This window comes from Natrix helvetica (genome assembly GCF_964273705.1).
Source record: "Natrix helvetica genome assembly, chromosome: 16".
NCBI classification, from domain to species: Eukaryota; Metazoa; Chordata; class Lepidosauria; order Squamata; family Natricidae; genus Natrix; species Natrix helvetica.
In genome coordinates this window covers 743443-760193 of record NC_138563.1, presented here as the reverse complement: position 1 = coordinate 760193, position 16751 = coordinate 743443, and the positions used below count along the sequence as shown (strand labels likewise).

At 51.0% G+C, this 16751-nt stretch overlaps 2 protein-coding genes across 3 annotated transcripts; one reads left to right on the top strand and one right to left on the bottom strand.

Annotated features, from left to right (window-relative positions):
* The first annotated feature begins 843 nt into the window (after positions 1 to 843).
* On the top strand, positions 844 to 7701 carry ANXA9 (annexin A9). Of its 2 annotated transcripts, XM_081967962.1 has the most exons (13): positions 844 to 1208; positions 1538 to 1750; positions 2060 to 2156; positions 2434 to 2636; positions 2955 to 3068; positions 3590 to 3674; positions 4074 to 4153; positions 4616 to 4675; positions 4783 to 4882; positions 5122 to 5217; positions 6194 to 6252; positions 6686 to 6808; positions 7236 to 7701. In XM_081967962.1, exons 2-13 carry the CDS (start codon positions 1709 to 1711, stop codon positions 7296 to 7298), a joined length of 1122 nt encoding a protein of 373 aa, XP_081824088.1. In that variant the 5' UTR covers positions 844 to 1208; positions 1538 to 1708; the 3' UTR covers positions 7299 to 7701. The 2 variants fall into 2 exon arrangements, with proteins under 2 accessions (XP_081824088.1, XP_081824087.1); XM_081967961.1 differs by lacking the exons at positions 5122 to 5217; positions 6194 to 6252; positions 6686 to 6808; positions 7236 to 7701 and having other exon boundaries at positions 1548 to 1750; positions 4783 to 5096.
* A 232-nt stretch (positions 7702 to 7933) lies between these two features.
* Positions 7934 to 16464, bottom strand: MINDY1 (MINDY lysine 48 deubiquitinase 1). The gene is made up of 10 exons (XM_081968369.1): positions 16047 to 16464; positions 13035 to 14525; positions 12880 to 12937; positions 12278 to 12342; positions 12005 to 12163; positions 11257 to 11359; positions 10778 to 10920; positions 9518 to 9697; positions 8767 to 8901; positions 7934 to 8661 (listed from the first exon to the last, which is right to left on the bottom strand). Exons 2-10 carry the CDS (start codon positions 13515 to 13517, stop codon positions 8581 to 8583), a joined length of 1407 nt encoding a protein of 468 aa, XP_081824495.1. The 5' UTR covers positions 13518 to 14525; positions 16047 to 16464; the 3' UTR covers positions 7934 to 8580.
* Between the last annotated feature and the right edge of the window lie 287 nt (positions 16465 to 16751).

Below are 16751 nucleotides of genomic sequence, written 5' to 3'. Positions count from 1 at the left end.
GATTCCTTCACCACTGTCAATCATTCACTAAGGCTGCATTGCTATTTCTCTTAGTCTTCTCATCGTTCCTATCCCCCATCTCCTCCCATTTATGACTGCAGGACTGTCACTTTGTGGCTTGATCCTTATGACTGATATTGGTATTGATTGTTTCCCGATCGCTTATTTGTACCCTGTGACTATCATTAAGTGTTGTACCTTGTGATTCGTGATGAATGTATCTTGTCTTTTTATGTCCACTGAGAGCATCTGCACCAAAGACAAATTCCTTGTGTGTCCAATCACACTTGGCCAATAAAGAATTATCTTCTCTTCTCTTCTTCATTCCAATATTTATTCTATTCTATTCTTCATTCCAATATTTATTCTATTCTATTCTATTCTTCATTCCAATATTTATTCTATTCTATTCTATCTAGGAAGAGCTAGAGGGGAGAAAGAAAGACTACCTGGGTGAAGGGCAGGGAGGTGCTGCCCTCTAGTGGACTCAGCCAGCCACCGCGCCCTCAGAAGTTTGGAAAGTCCACAGCGACCCCTAGTGGAAAAGTCGTAACAGCACAACTTCCTTGCTCCCCCCCCCCCCTCTTCTTTTTTACTCTCCATGGCAAAACTGGGTTTTAAATTATCAGGAAACTCGCTGCAAAGGAAGATTTTAGAAACGAGATTTGCCCCCCCCCTCCCCAACGCAGGCGATTTCTCCCCAACCCTCCAAAAGAAGGAAAACACGAGTTTCTAATCGATCAAAGAAATCCACGCAGAGCATCTATTCCACCCCGAGAAGCATCCCACAGGCACACGCACACAAAAACCAGAATTTCTCTCTCCTGCCCGCTGAACCGAGCGTCCCTGCGTGAAGAGGTTGTCCTTGCGGGTCCGGTGGGGCTTTCCTCCCCGGTCGGCGGCGTCCTCGCGTGGCCGCCCGGCTTTTCCCGGACGCCCCACGGCGGCAGGTGTTGCCTCCGCCGGGCTCAGAACCCGCTGAACTGGCGACACTCCACAGCCCGGCTAAAAAAGCGACAGCTCAGACTGGTTTTGCCGAGCCGCTCCGCACTGGTTGGCTGCCCGGCTGCCCTGGGGGGAGCCGGAGCCGCTGCCACCCCCGCCCCGCCGCCTTTGGGGGCCGCCCAGGAGGAGGAAGAAGAGGAAGGAGAAGGAGAAGAAGGAGAAGCTTTTACGCGCGGCTCCTGCGGTGGAGCGCCCGGCTAGAGGTCCCTTTTGGGGAGAGGGGCTTTGGAGCCAGGTGGGGTCTTTTGCTCCTGGGGGCAGAGAAAGGGAGGGGGGTCAGAAGAGGCTTCTTGGGGGGCGACTTCAAGCAGCCTTGAGACTTGGAAGACCTCAAGGTGCGTTTCTCCAAATTTCTTTCCAGTTCCTCCTGTTTAAAAAATTCAACCTGAGCGTTTCTGCCTAAAACCTTCTTCCCCCCCTTTCCAGTTCCCCTTGAGCACCCTCCCTTCCTCAAATCCTTCAGCTGCCGCCCCAGCATTTCATAGAGTAACCCCTTACCTGTATTGCTTCCCCCCCCAACTTGAACTGGAAGCTCCTGGCAGGTGGCCTGCTGGAGGTTAGCTGGGGAATCTGCCCTTGCCAATTCGCTCCTCTGCAGCAGCCACAGATGACTTGCTGGGGGGCTGCTTAAGGGGGGCTCCCCACCCACTCCCACCCTCCACGGCTTGGCAAGCGTGCAAGGGACTGGCTGGAGCAGCGATCCATGGCCGACGAAATTTTGGAGCAGTTACCGCTGGCCGAAAAGGTGAGGTGCCACCTAAGCTAAATTCTTTTTCTAGACAGCCAGTGCAGAGAAAATTTGAGGCCACCCGGGGCCTTCGTTTGCCCCCTAAGGAGGAGGGAATGGATGGAAAGGGTCCAACAGGTAGACTGTATTGGCTAGGGGAGGCTTGGCTCAGCCGGTCATCCAGATCCCAGCTCTTTGCAACCAAAGTAACCTTCCCACCCACCACGCAGATGAAAACAGTCAAGAGATTGTATTCAACGGACTCTTAACATTTGCTTTCCTGAGATTTGCAGAATTTAAACACTGGAGGTTTTTTTTCTCCCCTAGACAGGCCTCTGGGGCACCTTGGGAACGATCCGTCCTCACCTGAATTTTGATGCCGCCAAAGATGCCCAGACTTTCTTCGAGGCCATCAGTGGGGAAGGTAACCCCCTTTCCCTTCCCATCCCTCTCACCTGCAATCTGTAACAACCAGCCTGCGAGGTGGGACTTGCAACAGGCTTCCGAACCCAGGATGCAATTCAACTACCCCACTGGTTTCCAACCCATATCGCAGTGTTGGAGCATCCAGAGAAGGGCGTGCCTATCCTAAAAAAGAAAGTGGACTGAAACAGGGTGACGGGAGGCATAAATTCAGCCCCGGCATGAGAAAAATCGTTATGCTAACAAGGCTTTTGATGTAGGACCAATTGCATATGCAGATTTTGACGCTTCCGGGAGCATAGCGAATTCGAGGGGCAGAAGCAGAGTTTGCAAACTCCTGGTTTGGAGGCCTCGGCTGAAACTGGGGCCTCCGGGTCTCCCCAAAGGTGTGGACTGCAGAGCCGTCCTTGACCTGCTGACCAGCCGGAGCAGTGAGCATCGGCAGCAAATTGCGAAAGCCTTCCTCGAATTCACCCAACAGGTTAGGCCAGGAGTGTCTTTTTGGGGGGCGGGTGGGAGGGAATTTGTGGGCCTTCCTGGAAAGGAAAAAAAAACAGGCAAAGCGCTCGCTCTGACTTAGACTACTGCAGTGTGCTATTGTAGAGGGCAGCCCTTGAAGACTGCTCAGATTCTTTTGTCTGTAGGGCAGAGCCACCAAACTAGTATGGATTCCATTAAAACAAAATCGATGTATCTTGGTCTCTTTCCCGGCCATGATATGTTTGGGTGAGGGTCTCTGCTCCGTTGGGGGGGAGAGGGTGTCTCCCCAAATTTCTCTTAGTCTTCTCTATCTCTTTAGGGCCTGCTGAAAACTCTGGAGGCCGTGGTCCCCAGCCAGTTTGAGACCATTATAAGGGGTTTGCTGCTTCCGGCAGCCCAGTACGATGCCCACGAGATCCAGGCGGGATTGCAGGTACCGGTACCTCCTTACAAAGAGGGGCGCCCCCGTTTCTGCCACAGAAACCACCCCCCCCATTCTTAACACGATGTGGATCAGTTTGTAATTCTGATTTTAAAATGTGCATGGGGTGAATTGGTTGGGTTACCCAGATCTTGAAGTATCTCTCTCCCCCCGCAACAAACTTTAATAAACAACAATTTTTAAAAAAGTGTTTCCCCATTTTAAAAACGGTTTGAGAGAAACTAGGAATGTTTAAAAAAAAAAAAAAGATTCCCAGTCCTTTTTTTAAGGAGGCTTTCTATGTATGGTCATTTCATTTAATAATTTAATGACTTAATAAATAAATACAGAAGTTTGCAAAGACAGAACCACGTTTGAGACGAGCCTTGTAATCAGCTCACGGAAGATTAACGGAAGATTAATCCAAACCAACTAAAAATCCTGCAGAACGGACAGGGACACACATATACACACACACACACTCCTTGCAAAGTCAACAACTGCTGTTTCCTAACCCAACATTTTCTTTCCAGGGTCTGGAGGTGGAAACCCTGATTGAAATCGTCTCCACTCGAACGGCAAAACAGCTTAAGGAAATCTTGGATTATTATAAACAGGGTAAAAAAAAAAATTAAATGTATCGGCTTGTTTTAAAAAGGCAGAGAAATGGGAGAGTGGAGTTGTTGGGAGAGAAAGTTGCCTGGTAAACTAGAAAAAAAAACAAAGAAAGATGGACTGGCCCTGCTTTTTCATGCCTGCGGAACTCCCCCCAACATGATACGATCATGAGCTTTGAATTTAAAGACATTCAGAAAAGATAACTCTGTTAATCATACGCAGGCCATAAAATCTTTGAAACACTCAAGAACATCTCTTTCCTGAGCTTACTACAGAGCCCCCTTGGGCAAGCGCAGTCTATCTCGGAGCATTTTCTCAGGAAGGGAAGCACACATATCCCTCCTTGCTTGCGCGTGGAGGGTTAAAACTCCATCCTTCTCACTTCTTCCACTTGTCCAGATTTCAAATCAGACCTGGAAAAGGACATTGCTTGTGTTGCCACCGGTGGCTTGAGAGACCTTCTCCTTGCCCTGATGAAGGTAATGAACAAAATTAAGACAAAATAAAACAATACAATAAAAGGAATATAATTAAGGTATCAAAGAAGATAAATATATATATATAACACATTACAATGTAATATAATTGATCACACTCTAAAATAAAATAAAAATAGCTTTAAATGCAATGCAATACAAAATACAATACAATATAAACAATATAAACAATGCAATACAATATAATGCAATACAGTACAATATAAACAATACAACTCAATAGAATGGAATAAAACACAATACAATACACAATACAGGGTCCCTTTGTAAGAACCCCAGAGACGTGGGGAGCTTTCCTAACATTCAACACTCTCCCCAACTTTTCCTTTTTAAGCCCAAACTGTTGGGCCCAATCAGCACCTGGTGCCATTTAGGAAAACCATGTACGTATTTTGCAGCAAAGTCCCCCGAAGGTCAACTTTTTCCCTCCCTCCTTCTCTGCAGGGACAGCGGGAATGCTATTCAGGGACGATTGATTACGTCTTGATTCGGCAAGATTCAAAAGTGAGACGGGGATGTCGGGTGCCTCCCTTCGGGGGTCCCGTCCATGCTGGGCTCCCCTTGTGGTGCCCATTATCAGCCTCCCCCAAACACCTGGGCTTTTCCCCTAGGCCTTGGCCGAGGCAGCCGACCGTGGGGACGCCGGACGCCCGGAGGAGAGCGAGTGGGTCCGGATCCTGGCTCAACGCAGCCCTGAACATTTGAGGAGAGGCAAGGGCAAGCCCGTGGCCAGGCAGTCGACTTCCACCACGCTGGCACACTCCCCCCCCCCAAACGTGCTAATGTTTCAGGCCAGACCGGGGTTAGGGAGGCTGCCCACTGCAACCCTCATTGAGTCCCTGTTCCAAAGCTGAAGAAACCCTGACAGTAACATGGCACAAAGGGGGCACTTTCCCCCCCCCAATATATTTTGTTTAAAACCTCTTTTTTTTCCCTTGCTTTTCTTCCAGTGTTCAGCTGGTACCAGGAGACGACCGGAATCTCAGTCGAGGAAATGATGCAGAAACATTTCCAAGGAAACTTTCGGGAAGCGGGCTTAATGCTGGGTAGGTGCACCCCAGGGGGGGCACGGTGGCTCAGTGGCTAAGACGCTGAGCTTGTCGATCAGAAAGGTCGGCAGTTGGGCGGTTTGAATCCCCAGCGCCGCGTAACGGAGTGAGCTCCCGTGACTTGTCCCAGCTTCTGCCATCCTAGCAGTTCGAAAGCAGGTAAAAAATGCAAGTAGAAAAATAGGAACCACCTTTGGTGGGAAGGGAACAGCATTCCGTGCGCCTTCGCCGTTGAGTCATGCCGGCCACATGTCCACGGAGACGTCTTCGGACAGCACTGGCTCTTCGGCTTTGAAACAGAGATGAGCACCGCCCCCTGGAGTCAGGAACGACTAGCAGATATGCGCGAAGGGAACCTTTACCTTTGGGTACAGTCCAAATTCAGGACGTGATGGCTGCCAAGGGTGTTTGGGAGGCTCCCCTTTTAATCTGGATTAAATTGGGGAGGGGGGGAATGAGGCTAGTTCCAGCAGTGCTTTCTGGACATGCTCAGGAGCCCTCTCAACCTGAGTTACCTCTGGTTTTGTACAGCCTAGGGGCTGAGAATACCCAGAATAAGATCCGAGAATCGTTGTTTTTGTTGTTTTCCAAAAATCCAAGTTGCTAGCCCTCTTGATCCTATTTCAACATGGCTTTTATGGGACTTTTATCCCTGATTTAGGAGAGGGTTGGAAGGCCGCTGAAATCCACTTCTTGCTCCCCCCCCAAAAAAAACCACTAGCTAAGTGAGGAACAATCAGCATAAATTGGGCTTGGGAATTTTGCACGCTTGATAAGCAAGATTTAAACCGGATCTGTTCTGCTTGGCCTTCCTTCCTTCCTTCCTTCCCCTCTCTATGGGCGAGTCCTTTCCCAGGCAGAAATCCAACTTGTGCAGCTCTTCTTCCCTACAGCATTTCAGCCCAGAAATAAGAAAGGAGGAGGACAACAGAGGGGGGAAGATTGTAATGATTTTTTAAAAATTATCTTGCAGTTTTCCTTCTGAGAAACACACCGCTGTATTTTGCCACCAAGCTCCACTCGGCCATTAAGGTGAGGGTCTCTGCTTTTGGTGCCCCCCTTCCCAAATTCCAGCCCCCTTAGTCCCACTGGGGCTACCCCGGACCCCCAAATCTGCCCGTCTTTGGCGTTCTACTTCTGGCTGTGATTCGCACACGAGACCGGCTGAGCTGCTCCAGATGGTGCATGTCTCCTTTGTAGGAAATGAACCCTTGCTGACTGGCCATTGCCCCCCCTCCCCAAAGACCCCCTCCCCAAAAGAAAGCCCATAAGGTGCCTTCTCCAGTGAAAGAGAAGGGCGGAGATAGACTCCGTAGTCTTTTTTCACAACCCGGTTGAGGAACAATTGATGGAGAGTATTAAACGTGCACAAAATTATTTTTTATTACGTTTACTGGCCGCCCGGTCTCGTTTCAAAGCCGCTCCAGGTGGCTTACAACTTCCCAATTGGCCGTTTTCCTCCCAGGAAGCAGGATGCAACCCCCGGGCGGCTGTTCGAATCATGATCTCCCGCAGCGAGATGGACCTTCTGAGCATCCGCACTGAGTTCAAGAGACGCTACGGGATCTCCCTCTACTCCTTCATTAAGGTAAGGCACTGGGTCGTATTGAGGGGGGCAGGGAGTGTCCAAGGCCAGACCCCAAGTGGCAGCCCCCACAGGCCCCCCTGGGATTGTGGGAAAGACCCCCCCCACTCCCCCCCACCAGGATACCATCCCAATTTATTCTCACGGCGTCCTTGCGAGGTAGGCTGGGTTGAAGCGTCTTGGTCCAGCGGCCCAATTTTGGGTGTTCCCTATATTGCCCCCCTCACCAGGAACAGAACCTCCATGTGTAGGAGCAGTCTATCTGCAAAAAGTTTTTTTGGGGGGGCAGCAGACGTGCCTTCACTGCAAACGTATCCAGAAGATAACAGAAAATCCCCCCCCTTGAGAATTAAGCACCCCTGGCCCCTTTATTTCCAGATGGGTTTGCCCCAAACTCTCCTCCTTGCCCCCCCCACCCCCCACCCCCCAGGCAGAAACGCAAGGCGAACACCAGGCAGCTTTACTCGGCTTGTGCAAGGCGGAAGATCTGTGAGACACGCTGCGAGGATCCTCCCCGTCCAGAGGCAGTCTACCTTGGAGAACCCTCCAGCTTTCCCCTTCCAGCGAAGTTGCAAAGGAGCCCCTGGAAGGCAGCTGTGGAATTCAGCCTGACCGGTTGGACAGGTTTCCACCTCTCTCTCTCTCTCTCTTCCCCCCCCTCAGCCCAAATTCTTCCAATGCTTTCCAGAGACTTGGAGGGTGGGGGGGGGGGTGGGAGGAATTTAGAGACAAAAATCCAGCTGAAAAAGTAGGGGATAATCAATAAGCAGAGAAGACCGATGAAGCCTCCAGCATCAGGAGCAATCTACCTCTGAATAGCTGCTGCGGGAAATGCCGGCGGGCTTCTCATTGGCCAGTTTGGGAAATCGGACCCTGCAGTAGATACAACTCCGGTCTGATGGCCTTTTCCTCCCGCCAAGGGCCCCCCCAACCCATCAGCCACAGCCCCACCCCATATGCCTGTGCAGCCCGCACATCCTTCCTCTTTCCCCCTCGCTCCCCCCCTCCAAAAAATATTCTGCTCCTCCCGAAACGTTGCTTGCAAAAAATAAAAATAAACCAGCACAAGATCTCTTTGGGATCGGTCTCGAACGAGTGGATTACCCGGGGGGGTTTTCAAACACGCTCTTTCAGAAGGACTGCTTTATTCCAATGTAAACAGAGGCAGGATTAATCGATTAATCGACTCGAAAACGGAGGCTGAAGTGATTTGAGACTTTAGTCTAGTTATACAATAGCCCTCAAGAACCGGGAGAAAGAGAGAAAGAGAGAGAAAGAGAAAGAAAGAGAGAAAGAAAGCTAAACCTCGTTTGGGCTGCATTGCTGGAGCCATTTCTGCCTCGCTTCGGCTGCCTTTGGGAAGGGGGAAAAACTGAGTTTAAACGCCCCCCACCCTCAAAAAAAGGTTTTTTGGCAAAGAAATCCACGTTTCCATCGGGCAAAAAACTGCACAGGTTGAATCGCTCCGGTCGTAACTTTGAGAGCCGTCCCTCATCTGCGGCCGTCGGGGGCTCGGCTTTTGGGGGTGCCGGTGAGGTGCGACCCCCCCCCTCATCCTGAAGGCTCTGGGACTCGGTTTCTCCAACGGAAGCGACCTCGTGTGTCCCATCCCCACAAGAATCACACGGGAGACCCCCCCCCCTCAATTGAACCGGCCGCCACACTTCTGAAGCATTTTGGGTGTTGCAGGGAAGCCTGATCCAAGTGTCCCTTGTAGCAAATTGAGGGGGGGGTTTGTCCTTCTCAGTTGCAGGCCCTGGAAGGAAAGGGGGTCCTCAAAGGACGGTGCAGTCCGTGTCTGCCTTCTGCCTCTGCCGGCGCTCTCCAGCGGGGCGGGGGGCTGGGGGGCTTCTCCCCTAAAAGCAGGACAGGAAAGACGAGGAAGGGGTTAATTGGGGAGGGGTAGAATTACCTTCCAAACCAGGCCGGGGGAAGGGGGGCAGGTGGGTGTCTCTCCGTACCTGTGCCGGGGAGGGCAGGGGGCTTGGCGGAGGGGGCTGCTGGTATTCCTCTTGCTGCAGCTGCTGTGCCAACTCCAGATCACTCATGGCAGGGGGGCCTTGTTGGCGTTGGAGGGACAAGGCAATCATGTAGTCCTTGGGGGGGGGGGTAGAGAAAAACAGGGAGGGGGGGTCAGAGAGGCTACCTGTTTCTTATCCGCACATTTTAGGCCAGGGGTCTCCAAACATGGCAACTTTAAGCCTTGTGGACTTCAACTCCCAGCATGCCCCAGCTAGTTGTTCTTAAAAGTTGGCTGGGGAATTCTGGGAGTTGAAATCCATAAAAATCTTAAAAGTTGGCTGGGGAATTCTGGGAGTTGAAATCCATAAAAATCTTAAAAGTTGGCTGGGGAATTCTGGGAGTTGAAGTCCACAAGGCTCCCCAGTTGGAGACCCCGCCTTAGACAGCTCACTGACGCCCGAATCCCCCCTAGCATCTACTTCGCAATTGCTACGATCTGCTCCCCCCAAAATTCTCCTTTTATACCCTGCCAGCTTTACGGCTTCAAGGGGGCCCTGGGCCAGGAAGGAGAACCCCAAAACGTGCCTCAGAGCAGCCTCCTCCCTTCGGAGCCCCTCCAGCGGCTGGAAACCCGGGCGGCCAAGATCCCTCTCCCCAGGGCCCCCTTCTCAGAGCGATCCCACCGGGGAAGGCGATGCACAAGGGAGCCCCTCTGCTAGGCCTCCCCCTCCCCCCCTGCCCCTGGCATACCTGATCCACCTGCCTCTGGTCCACCGGGGAGCCTCCCGCCGCCTCCTTGCCCAGCGTGTGGCTCAGGTGGAATTCAGCGTCGCAGAAGCAGCTGTCTCCGTCCACGTTGTGTAGGCTTTCCCAGGTGACCTGGTCCTCGTTGAGGAAACCTTGGTCGGTCACCAGCAGGTAGAGGTGGCTCTGAAGCCCAGCGGGGAAGAAAGGAGGAGAAAAAAAGAGGGTATATATATAGTCTATATAGTATATATAGTTTATATAGTATATATAGTCTCCCTTTATTTATTTATCAGTACAAATACAACACACACAGATATATGTGTGTGTGTGTGTGTGTGTTGTATTTGTACTGATAAATAAAGGGAGACTAGTATAGATCTATTTCGAGCTAATTAGCTCTCATACCAGGGGTTGTAACACAAATACATACATACATACATACATACATACATACATACATACATACATACATATGTATTTGTGTTACAACCCATGGTATGCACAACACACACACACACACACATATATATATATATACATGTGAGTGAACAGGGTCCATGGACCTCTTTCTTTTCAAACAATGGACGTATGAAGACGTATTTGTCAGGAACAGAGGCTAAAAGTACCCATTTGGGCAGGCAATGTAGAAACGGTTGTCCCAGTTTTTAATTTTATTTATCCTGTATTTTTACCCCAGTGAAGTCACTTTGCTTTGGTTTTCTAAGCTAGCTAGCTTCTCTCTCTCTCTCTCTCTCTCTCTCTCTCTCTCTCTCTCTCTCTCTCTCTCTCTCTCTCTCTCTCTCTCTCTCCCCCTTCCTTTTTCTTTCTCTCTTCCTTTCCTTTCCTTCTTGCTGCTCATCTCGCCACAAGGCGATTCTGGGCATCTTGCAACGTTAAAATAAAACCATAAATATATGTTAAAAATTCACATTAAAATTACAGCAAATTACAAGTCGTAGCGAAAAGGTTTAAAATATTTATTTGACTGATCAAATCTACATGCCGCTCCTCCCGCTTTCAAGTGACTCAGGGCAAAACTGACAACATAAAACAAAATGTGAAGAAGATAAAATGCTGACGAGATGGGAAGCTGGCGAAAGACTCATCCTTTTTACAAGAACAAACTGTAAAGAGGAACAAACTCAGCTTGATGGTGCCATAATTATGTTTATTCCTCAGGAACAATACATGGCCAATGAGCTGGGGAGCCCCAGCCATTGTCAATCACCATAAATCCATCATTTCTCCAGGAAATGAAAATACCTTGTGCTTGATCATGGCACTGAAGTGGTTGTTTCGGAAGAAAACGCTCAGTTCCCCTTCTTTGACTGTGGACGTGAGCTCGCACAGCCCGTGGTAGGTGAGCTGCGATGCCGTGGACTCCAAAAACTGTTCTGCAATCAGGCCTGGGGGAGGGGAAAAAATGGAGGAAGGGGGACAAACAAGCCCATTGGTCCTTTTATAGCAGGGGTGTCCAATTTGGACAACTTTTAAGACCTGTGGACTTCAACTCCCAGAATTCCCCAGCAAAGTTTAAGATTTTTATGGACTTCAACTCCCAGAATTCCCCATCCAATTTTAACCCTTGTAAGTTGAAGTCCACAAGGCTAAAAGATGCCCAGGTTAACATCTTCAGAGGCTTCTAAGCCGCCTTGCCAGGCCTGCCAGCTACCAGCAGTGCCCCCAAAGAGGCCCTCCCCAATTTGGAAAAGGTGATTTGGGCCTAGCCCCCTCAATCTTACCTTCCGTCACCAAGTTTGGGTCGTTAGAGTGTTTACAAGTGATAATTTTTTCCACCAGCTGGTTATAACTCAGTTTGCTGACGGCTCCGGCCACCTCAAGAATCTGGGGAGGAGAGATAGAAATGCTCACCCTAAAACAGGTTGCAGGCACAGCAAGAACTGGGTTTACATTCCTGTGTTTTAGTGCTACTCTGCAAGGGTGTTGTTGGTGTCGGGGAGGGGAACCGCCTACAGGGCAGTTTGGAGAGAGGACACAAGAACGGGCCTAAAAGCAAGAAGTTTACACTTCTCTCTTGTGGCCTTGAGCCTTCCAAAACCTTGCAAAGACCCAGATTTCCAAATTTCTCCATGAGGACTAGTAGCCTGGTTTCTTTTTGTCCCCTGAAGTGAAGTCTGTGGTCTATCCATTGGGGGAGAGTAGTTGGACTTCAACTCCCAGAATCCCCCGGCCATGTCTGGACTTCAACACCCAGAATCCCTCAACCACGTCTGGACTTCAACTACCAGAATTCCCCGGCCCGGACTTCAACACCCAGAATTCCACAGCCCAGCCTGGACTTCAACTCCCAGAATTGCTGGCTGCGGAATTCTGGGAGTTGAAGTCCAGACCTCTTAAATTGGCCGCGGTGGAGAAATTCTAATTTATGCCAAGGTCTCGGGCTGTGCGGAAGCCTCAGTGTGATTTCATCTCGCCCCATCCCCAGAGCTCTGCCCCCCAACCCAACGCCAGGGGAGCGAAGCCACCCACCTGGGGATCCACCAGCCAGCCGTGATATAGGGGGACGTTGAGGAGGTCAAAAACGATGCATTCAGGGGTGTATTCGAAATCCGAGACTCCCGTGAATCTCACGTTGACATCCAGCCCTGTGGAGAGCTTGGAAAGGACCGTCATGGCGTCGTTAACGTTCTGCAAAGGAAGAAAAATTGACATTTTCTCAAAGGGGCCCCAGAAGCCCTGGGAAAACTGGCCCCGAACGGCCCTGGAGCCATTTTGGATGTGCTCCGAAGCAAATGGACTCACCTGCTGGAAGTTGAGCTGGACGGCCTCCGCTTGGTCCTGGGGCTTGATGGACAGGATGCAATCCCCTGCAGGGGAAGAAGCGGGGAAGAGACCCCTCAGTTAGGGGGAGGGAGAAGGAGTCTGTTCAGAAGGCCTTCCACTGGGGGGTGGGGAGGATACGGGAAGGCTGGTTGTGCAGAGAGGGAAAAAGGGAGCACTGGGAGGAGAGAATACGCAGCATAGAGAATCTCAGGGCTGGAAAGGTACCCCAGAGGTCTTCTAGTCTGACCCCCTGCTCAAGCAGGAGACCTTATCACGTCCTGTTCTTTGTGCCTGTCCAGTTTATATTTGAAAACTTCCAGTGAGGGAAGACCCACAGCCGGCCCATTCTAGCTAAGAAACACCCACCAACCTCCAAAACATTCAGGATTATTTGGTCATCCGAAGGCGACGACCATCGCTGCCCTTGGGCGCTCTCTATGCTGGCCTACCTCACAGGGTGGTTGTGCGGAAGGGAAAAAAAGGGAGGGATGGAAGGAGATGCTTGCCAACGCTGGAAGGTGGGTAGTGCCCACCATCCTGCCCGGGAGTGGAGAGGTGCCAACCGCGACGGGGGTCCTTACCGAGGTAAGCCATCAATTCGTCCGAGGTGACCACTTCCTTCTGGGCAGGCAGCTTCACCTGGGAAGGGGGAAGGAAGAATTGAGACCCCCCTGGTTCTCAGCCTCCACGGAGGGTGTCCTGGCTGTGCCCCCCCTTTCCCCGTGCCCCTTTTTACCTTCCACTGCAGGAAAAGAATATTCATGATGGCCAAAAGTGGGCAGGGACCGTTCTCGTTCTGCATGATGACCGGTGTCTTCTTGCCCTTCCAGGTGATCCATTTCACGCAGTAGAAGTCCAGCCCCTTCGGCTGGCTGGCTGGAGACGGGCGCGGCTTGGGGGCATCCTCAGCTGGGCTGCAGCTGGCAGGCACCGGAGGGGCTGGCACAGGGGGGGCCTCCTCGGTTTGCAATGGAGGTCCCTCCTTTTGCCCGCCTTCGGTGGCTTCTACAGTGGGAAGCCGCCCATCGTCCTTCTGGGGGACGCTTTGGGCACCGTCCTTGGCGAGGTGGGCTGGGGTCTCCTCTGCAGCCCCTGCAAGGAGAGCAGAAGCAACCACCTCCTCGCCACCCACGCCAGCCTCTGTGGGTTCGGGGGCCCCAGATTCGGTGGGTGCCGTCTCCCTCCGAGCTTCCTCTGCGGTTGGCACCTCGGTCTCCATCAAGAATCGCTGTCCTTTGGCTTAATTCTCGATTTTTCTCAAATAAATTTGAGGTCTTCTTCGCCGACGTTAAAAGCGAGTTCTCTTTAATAACAGCAGGAACGATAGTTGTGTTTTCCTTTCCCAACAGCCAAAAATGCGGAAACTTCACTGAAAACTTAAGCTGGGTCCTGTGTTCGCCCTCAATAATTCCTTTCCAATCTTGGCTATAAGGAGAAGCCCGTTTTATAAAAATTGTGCATGGCACGAGGTTTTATTGGCTGGATCTTTTTTCTCCTTTGGTTAGGGACTGATGAACATTTGATGCAAACTGCTCAAAAAGTCCCTTAATTTATTTGGTTTTTTCTTTTTCTCACTCGCCAGTTCCCGGGAGGGTCATTGAACATTCAATACTGCCGTTTTTCTCCCCAATTTTACATTCAATTATTTAAAACTCAGGTGTGTTTGTGTGTGTCTCTCGTGACCTTCGCTTGGATAAGGATCAACAGACAAAAACTCTTTTTTTAAAAAAAAAAAGGCAGTGTCTTTCTTATCCCAGGAAAAGGAATACAAAATGCATTTCTTTTTAAGAAAAAAAAATAATCAAAGCTATCCTTACAATAAAAGAAATTTATGCTCGTGAATTTTTTTTAAAAAAGGATTAAAAAGGCGATGAGTTTTCTCTACAGGTGATACTTTAAAGCTTTTCTTTTTTCAAAAAATATAGAAAACAAAACATGCACACACACCAAAATCCCAGTGTCTTTTTCAGGGCATTAATTTCTAACGGATGAGTAGAACGGAAATTCTGTGTTTCGTTGACCTTTGTGTGTTTGTTTTTGTCCTTGAAGCTTAGCAAAGAGCGTGGAGGTGATTCCTGTTTTGTATTGGTCAGCTAAGAGTCTTCCTTTCTGCAAACGGACGTCTAAGAAATCTACTTTCCTCCAGCTTCATGGCCCAAAGTCAAGAGAGGGGTTTGTATTTGTGGGAAATGCAGGAATTTTAACAGCCAGCCAGCCAGATCTGAGCCTAGGAAAAGAGAAAGTTAGAAAATCTGTTTTTTTCCCCAACCCTTCACCTGTCTTGTCGTCTCTCTCTTCATCTGGAAAGTGCCCAAATTTTCCCCAGTGCCCAAATTTTGATCCCATAGCTGTGGAGATGTTGTAACAGACAGAGGAAAGGTGAGGATAAGCGACAAGTCCCATTTTCAGTCCTGGTGTCGCTAAACGATGGTTGTAAATTGAGAATCACCTGTACGCAAAACCGCCCACAATTCAACCTCCATGAAAGTCTCACACCTCTGGCTTTTGAGGTTTTTACAGAACCCCTGCAGACCTGCCTGGACATCTGGATCCCCTTGCCCTGGAGATTTGGGTGCAACGACCTCCAGATGTTTCCTACTGCAGCCCCAAGGAATGCACCCAAAGACAGGCCTGGGTCGACCAGAGGTCATCCAGCTGTTCCTGGGCTATCCAGCAAAGTCCACAGCAGGAAATTGCCAGAGACACAACATCTGGAAGAAATCGGCGGCTGCACCCAGGAAGCAAACAAGGCAACCGCAGCCCTGATGGCGCTGTGTGTGTGTGTGTGTGTGTGTGAGTGTGAGTGCATAAATACATGCAAGAATTTACCTGCTGACAAAGCCACCCAACCAGTATTTTGACAAAAACACCTCGCTGCTTTTAAGCAACAGCTGGAAACTTCCAGGGGGGAGGGGGCAGGGGAGAGGGAAGGAAGGGAGGCCCACCCCAAAGATGTAGCCGCCTCTTCATTGCTGACCCCCCCCCTCTGCTTCCATCTTGTTGCTTTTAAAACATGGCCCATCTGCAATACACTGAGTCCCCCTGCTCAGGCGGGGACTTCAACTCCCATGCTCCCCAGCCTTGCAAAATAAGGGAAACGGGGGTGGGGGTGGGGGCGAGATCCCTGATCTACACAGCCACAAAGCCCCTCACCCTCCTTGCAAGGTTCAACCTGCCACCAAGGCAGGAAGCCCAACTACCCACATCAAGAATTCAGTCCATTCTCCCGTCATAAATTCCACAGGATTTTTTATCCCTCCTCCCACCCACCCCCAAAATCTCTCCCTTAAGTGGCACCCCCTCCCCTCCAATGAATCCCCCCCACCCCTTTCCAGCCGTTGGGTCTGCCCCAAAGTTTTGTTTTCGAAGGAAACTGTTGAACAGCGGAGGTGTCGACAGCTTTGGGCGCTTGCAAAAACGAGAGAACGGGGAGGGTCAAAAGCCACAGTTTCCCCTTTCTGGTTTTGGGGTGGGTGGGTGGGAGAGAGCCCCTCATTTCCCCCCCCTCTCCCCAACTGGGGGGGGGGTAGAGGCTCAGCTGGGGGAAACCCACCCAGCTGGGGCAGCCCTCTCTTTTTAAGACCGACCAACCCTGCCAGGGTGCCAGGGAGGAGAATCTGGAAAGAAGGGGTGCCAGGCAGCCGGCACAAAACCTAGGCACCCAAGGAGGCTTCGGCTCCGGATGCGAATCCTAGTTCTAGTCCAGCAAGCAGGGCAGGGATTGAAGGAGGACTGGGATACGCCATACCTGGATTTTCCTGCTCCAATCCTCCTGGGCATAAATCTTGTTTTTTTGTGCGGGGCAGCTTGCTCCTCTCCTTCCTTTCCTCCTGCCACCCCCCCTCCCGCCCCCCTGCGTTAGGCCGAGGCTGGGAGGATCCCAGACTGGCAGAGGGAGGGGGGGGGAGAAAACACCCCCTCTTAAAAAAATAATAAAAAAGAAAAGCCTAGCTGGGGTTTCTTCTCTCCCCTTTCTGCAGGGACATCTATGGGAGGGGAGGAGGCACCGCAGCGCTGGGGCGTTGTAGGGAAGGGGGGGGGGGGTTGAGAAAGAAAAGAGGGATCGGAAGGAAAGAGAACAAAGGAAGGAAGGAAACTGTGTAGCCAGCCAAGGGAAATAAAAAAAGGGAGAATTGAAACAAGAGTAGCAGCCAGGGCAGGAGGAGGAGGAGGAGGAGGAGGAGGAGGAAAGCTTTGCGAGAGGCTGCAAGGGACCCTTGGGGGGTTCAGGAAAAGCGCAGATCTTGCTGGATCAAGGCAATTGAGGGGGGGGCTTTGAGGGTCCCCAATGAAACAATGAGGGTCTGCCCCACTGGCACCGAGCTGTGGCAGGTTTGCAAAGGCGGAGGGGGTCGCATTGCAAGCGGCCACGCGGTGCCTGAGGGGGGTGCAAGGCTTTACCTGTTGAGCTTTGGGTTGGCGGGGCCCTCCGGGGGTGCGTTTGGGGGTCTCC

Coding starts and splice junctions, on each gene's coding strand:
- ANXA9 (XM_081967962.1), top strand. CDS start 1,709: ATGGCCGACGAAATTTTGGAGCAGTTACCGCTGGCCGAAAAG. Junction 2,637..2,954: donor TCCTCGAATTCACCCAACAG/GTTAGGCCAGGA, acceptor CTATCTCTTTAG/GGCCTGCTGAAAACTCTGGA. Junction 3,675..4,073: donor CTTGGATTATTATAAACAGG/GTAAAAAAAAAA, acceptor CCACTTGTCCAG/ATTTCAAATCAGACCTGGAA.
- MINDY1 (XM_081968369.1), bottom strand. CDS start 13,517: ATGGAGACCGAGGTGCCAACCGCAGAGGAAGCTCGGAGGGAGACGGCA. Junction 12,938..13,034: donor TTCTTTTCCTGCAGTGGAAG/GTAAAAAGGGGC, acceptor CCCCCTTCCCAG/GTGAAGCTGCCTGCCCAGAA. Junction 10,921..11,256: donor CCCAAACTTGGTGACGGAAG/GTAAGATTGAGG, acceptor CCCCTCCCCCAG/GCCTGATTGCAGAACAGTTT.